Source organism: Chaetura pelagica, unplaced genomic scaffold (assembly GCF_000747805.2).
Source record: "Chaetura pelagica isolate M959 unplaced genomic scaffold, ChaPel_1.0 scaffold211, whole genome shotgun sequence".
In the NCBI taxonomy this organism is placed as follows: Eukaryota; Metazoa; Chordata; class Aves; order Apodiformes; family Apodidae; genus Chaetura; species Chaetura pelagica.
Window position 1 is genome coordinate 23,976 of NW_009952157.1, and position 5,711 is coordinate 29,686.

At 38.4% G+C, this 5,711-nt stretch overlaps 1 protein-coding gene across 1 annotated transcript in view; it reads left to right on the forward strand.

Moving 5' to 3' along the window:
- Positions 1-1,093: 1,093 nt before the first annotated feature.
- The window catches only part of LOC104397225 (chromosome unknown open reading frame, human C12orf4), a 21,137-nt gene continuing 16,519 nt past the window's right edge, over positions 1,094-5,711 (forward strand). The window contains exons 1-5 of the mRNA XM_010007173.1: positions 1,094-1,289; positions 1,567-1,712; positions 2,735-2,916; positions 4,202-4,301; positions 4,396-4,517. Of these exons, the coding sequence (XP_010005475.1) occupies positions 1,112-1,289; positions 1,567-1,712; positions 2,735-2,916; positions 4,202-4,301; positions 4,396-4,517 (728 nt within the window). The 5' untranslated portion in view covers positions 1,094-1,111. The remainder of the gene's footprint in view (positions 1,290-1,566; positions 1,713-2,734; positions 2,917-4,201; positions 4,302-4,395; positions 4,518-5,711) is intronic.

A 5,711-nucleotide genomic window follows, 5' to 3' on the forward strand; every position in this document is an offset into this window, starting at 1 on the left:
CAGGTGAGGGGAGAGGAGGTCCCTCCCGCTCTGCGCGGCACGGGCAGCGGCGCCGGTGTTTGCCCCGGGGCGTTGGAGCTTTCCCGGGCGGGTGCGGGGATGCGGCCTTGCAGGCCCGTCCCTCCCGCCGCCCCCTTTCCTGCCGCTGTTGTGTTTTTTTTCAGCAACGGGAGCAAATCCTTCCCGTAGGCTGCTCTCCTGGTGCTGGTGGGGCTGAGAGCGCCGGCGTGGGAAGGAGGGTTTGGGCCTCTCCGGCGGGGCGGGGCGGCTGCTCAGTTGCACCGGCCTCACAGACAAGTCGTTATTGTTATTATTATTGTGAAGCGGTTTGTAACTGGTTTCTCGGATCCGTTTCCCACCCTGCAGGTTTGTTCACCGAAAAAACGGCAAAGCCGACCTGTAAACTGGTCCCGTGAATATTGAGTTGGAAATACGCTTTTTCTTTCATTTTATGCTTGTCTTCTTGAACAGTGTTTTTTAGCACTGGGGAGGTTTTAGCTGGGGTAACGTGTACAGCTTTGCAGGTAATGTTCATAAAGGAGGGATGTAATTTAACAGAGGGAAAAATACGTGTGCTCCCGTCCTGTATTTTCGTCCTGTAGGCAGTTCTCTTGCTTTTATTTTGGCTTATTGCAATTGTATTATTTAGAAAACAGGCTACAAAATGAGGAAATAAGCTTTTTCAAAAAATGATTGCAAACTTCGCTCCTTCCCCCAAGTCAACCACATGCAGAAAGGAGGAAATAAAATCCCAGTGCAGGGAAGTGTTTCAGATTTTGAGACATGCATGTCAGCAGTTACAGTCTGTCTATTAGAGTTTGCTATTTAGGATAATTCCTTATATACTGATTCTGCCTTTAAGTCAGGAGGCTTGTACTGTAATTTGTAAGACTGAATACCCAAATTCAATGACAGTTTGGAAGCATTCATTCTTTTGGGGAAACTCTGCTCTATGCTTCAGTTCTAACCTCTGTATTTGGAAGTCAAAATTGAGTATCAATGAAGATTTTTAGGAGGCGTTCATTGTTTTTAGCTAGTATTTTTTATTTGCAATTTTACAAGAATGTAACTCGTTATTTTCATTGCTAATGCAGAAAATCAACCCAAGAATATGAAGCCTAATAAAGAAAAGACCTGCACTAGGGAACAAGACTTTGTTTACAATTTCAGTGCTGGAAATCAACATTTAGTGCTCGCTGTGCCTCTCAGCTTCCCGGTACAAGAGAATATTAGTCATTTGCATGGACGTCTAATGCTTCTGCACAATCTGCCATGCTTTATAGAAAATGGTAAGAATTGATTTCTTAAATTAGTGTCATATGTCTGTGTCCATAAGTCTTACAACCTGCTTTGAGAGAACAACAAAAAAGGTATTTACTAGAATGGTCTTGAAAAAATTGTTTTTAAAACAGCAAAACATCAAAGAAAATTACTGTCAGTACTAGCAAGTAAGGTGCCCAAGTAACAGGTTTTCAGAAGAAGCTGTATTTGTGTGTTTACCAGATGAGTATTGATACTTCTGCTGATAAGTTTTGTTGATGGACTCTTCCCTTCTTGTTATAATAGACCTGAAGCAATCTCTTATTAAGTTCATAGAAGAGGAAACTATAAAAGATCATGATAGAGAAGATGAAATAGCTCTGGAAGCAGTGAAATCAGGAAAAGTAGACATTAACCAGCTGGCAGATACTTGGGCTAAAGCCTATAAAGAGGTAAGATTGAGGCTGAAAAGTTAATATTCAGGACACGTTTTTTGAGAGTGTGTGCGCATGTACAGACATCGTCACATCTGTGAAGATGCAAAATTCTATTGAAATTAAGTTTTACTGATAAATTCTTACAGTTTTTTTTTCTTTTTATCTGAAAGTAATCGCTAAGTCTTCATCCTGCAAGTTCTCAGGCAGGTTTTTCCTGAATAAAGTCAAAAGATAAAAAATTGAGAGGTGAATAGTTGGTGATGTTATAACAAAAATAGACCAAAGGGTTATAGTGCATTAAAATCAAAGCAAGAGACAGTAAAGTGGTACTCCTATCCTAAATCTCAAACATAGCAATGGAGACTCCAAAGAGAAAGGATATAGTTGGAAGAGACTTTTTGGCTCATTTTTGGAGTTCATGATTTTACACTATTTAGTGTGATGAGGGTTAGGGTTAGCTGGAGTAATGCATGCAGTTTTGCATGTGATCTTTCAAAATAGAGGAATGTAAAAGAACTGGAAGAGTCCTAGCAAAGAGGAGAAAATTAATGACAGGAGAAAAATAATTTGAGGAAGAGGTTATAGAAATCTTTAGGCCATTATTTGTTCAGTAGAAAGTATGTTTCTTAAATCTGTGTTGCTTGTTAAATTCTGGTGATGTCAGAGGTTATTAGATTATCATTCTATCAAAACTTTATTTGCACAGCTGGTGCTTTGGGCCCTGTGTAAAATTCATCAATTGCAAGTATTATTATAGATACTGTTCTACTGAAGTTGGTGATGGCTGAAAACTGGTAATTCCTCGTTATAGGCAAAATCTTAATGTTTCTGCTGTTCTTGCTTTGAAAAGAGAAGGAATATGGGAAGACAAAAATGTTAAAGATAAGCAGAATACAGAAAGCTCAAATTAGGAAAGATAAGTCATGTATGTTGAAGCAACAGTGTGCATGCCTACTTGAGTTTGCCCTACCATTGTGAGGGATCCTTATATGTCCTAAAAGGTACCATAATGCTTTAAAATCTCTTACAATTTTTAGACAATGTTAGAATATGCAAAACCTGAAGAAACCAGCTGGGATGAAGATTTTGCTGATGTTTATCACGATCTGATACATTCTTCAGCTTCTGAAATGCTGTTAAACCTGGAACACAATTATTTTGTTAGTATCTCAGAATTAATAAGTGAAAGAGATGTGGAACTGAAAAAACTACGGGAAAGGTATTCCCTGTTTTTTTTATTTTTCTCTTCTGTTGTATTAAATAGGGGTTCAGGGCCCTGGGTGTCTGTAACTTAAGGCAGTGTATAGACTTGTATTTGTCTCTGTAAGCCCTATTTTAGTTTTATATTTCCTTTTTTAAACTCATATAGTACTTAGCTTATACTGTTGGGGTCAACTATTGAATATTCTCCTTAGTTACTGAAAATAATAAAAGCTAAGGCCGTCAAAGTAATTTAAGGTTTGATTTTCATTGTTCCATCCACACTGTAAGTGGCATAGCAACCTAAAGTGCTTAGGATATCTAGAAAATAAAGTATATGTGCCTACCATGTTTTGCCTTTGTTATAATGTATTTTTAATGAAAAATTGGAAGGTCCACCAGGTGAGATGATGAGCAAAAGACTTGAACCAACTTAAAAATTTGGAGTTAAATGTTGCCAATAATATGCTAAAACTTTTTGCTGTTTATTGACTCTTCTCAAGTATGCATGTAGAAGAAAGCACTTAATCCTAACAGCAGGTAATGTTGTGGAGCTCTAGTGTGATAGAGACTCCAGAGGAATTTATCCTATCTATTTATTATAATCAAGAAGCTCCACCTGTTGGTGACAGCTGAGACTATCCCAAATGAGCACAAGTGTTTTGGTTGCACAGGAGATGACTTGGAATCACTGACACTCAGCTCTGACTTGTGAATATTCATTGCTAAGTCTGTGCTGGGGTGAATTGATTCCTTGCTGAAGAAAGGGCTGAATGTGAATGACTACCTGAACCCAGGGGTTAAGGTGACTAAGGAGGGACAAAGTATTGGATGAACTGGTGGTAGCAGGACAGCCTTTCAACTCCAGGTCCCCTTGTTGAATGTTGTTTGAGCTGGAAGCTCATCTAACTCTTAAAAATAGATGTGTTCAGCCTATTTCCTGGTGTTTACCTGTCCACATCATCTGTGGTTGGGGTGGGAGGAAAGCAAGGGATGGAAGTATGTCCATTTAAAAAACTTCTAGTGACAAGTGAAGTGCTGTATTAGAATATCTGAAGATACTGTCATACCTTCTTTTGAACATCTGTGAAGGTGGACTTTAAATGTATGAATTCCAATTCTGAAATGAGATGAACAAATATGGAGTGACATGTTTTTCAGCGATGTGTTCAGTTGTCTCTCTGCTTGTGACAAGCATTGACCAGTTGACTGGTACAACTGACTATTATATCGACAGCAATGAGTGTTCTGCCAGTTTGTTTAAAGCGTTGCTTCCTGTGAATCTACATTTGTTTCCCTTTCAGACAAGGAGCAGAAATGGATAAGGTGATGCAGGAGCTAGGGAAGTCGCTAACAGACCAAGATGTAAATTCATTAGCGGCTCAGCATTTTGAATCTCAGCAGGTAAACAAAGATCAGTGAACTAGAATACATTGTGCAAATAATTGTCTTAAAAATAAAACCTAGAACACTAAAATTATCGCTGTTGTCTTGTTAGGATTTGGAAAACAAATGGACAAATGAATTAAAACAGTCTACTGCTATCCAGAAGCAGGAATATCAGGAATGGGTGATAAAGCTTCATCAGGACCTAAAGAATCCCAACAGCAGCTCAATCAGGTATTTCATTCTTCTGTGATGCTTGCTTCCATCTTTAATAGTTCAAAGGACTTGCTTTTATATAATCTTTATTTCAGATTAGCCATTTAAATAGGATAATCAAAGAGAAACAAATGCAAGTAAACCAATGTAATTAAATATTTACACTTTTAGGAGTTTCTTTGTTGTGTAATTAACCTTTCTGTACCAGAAAGTATTCTAATGCACTAACCTGCAACTTCAGCTCAGTTGAGTTTCCTTCTATTCTGCTTTTATTTACAATGTTTATCTGTAGCAGTATTTCACAAAGCTCTCTGTTACCACGTAAGGATATTCTGCTGAATAATTGTAGGCTAACAAATGGTAACAGTATCACTATTTTTAAATAATAAGCTTGTTTGTTTTATGTGTATGTCACTGGGCAGTTAAAAAAAATAAAGCATTTTTTTACTGTGAGTGCTTGTGGTGAGAGATGAATGAAGCGCTTCTGATTGAGGAAACAGCAGGGAATTCAGCATTTGTGACTTGGGGAGATCCTTATTCTTTATCATTAGTAACCATCACCTTTTCTATTAATAAGAAAAAAGAAGGAGTAAAACCTGATGCTTTCTAATGCCTCACATCAGCAGAAGAGCCTGTCTGAGTAGATTTAGGTGGATGCAGTAAGGAATTTATGGGAAACACACCACCTTTGAACCAAGTGGATGCCAGTGGTAACAGGAGATACACCATTTGAAGCACTTCATCATTTTCTCCTTAGTGTTTCCTTTTGGGATAAGGAAACCAAATGTATGGGACACAAGAGAAGAGAGAGAGGAGGGGAATTGTGTTGGAAGATGATACTGTAGGTTTAGATTTCTCATGGCTTTCCTCAGGATTTTGTTGTCTGTGAATTTATGTTTAGGAAGCCTTTTACAGTTTTCAGGTTAGTCGCAGGGTGTCCTAGGACTGCATACCTCACAGGCAAGCTGGTCTCTTTCTAACCTAGGGACCACATAAAACATCTTTGCAGTAGTGACAGTCTGCTCAAGCTCTAAGCCCGATCCTAAATATTTTTCTATATAATTTTCATGTTAGCTTTGTTATTTATTTCCATGAGGCTTTAAAGATAGTGAAAATACTAATGCTATTGGTACTTACCCCAGAATCCTAGAATACCAGGTTGGAAGAACCCTCAAGGATCATCTGGTCCAACCTTTCTTATCACTCTGAACC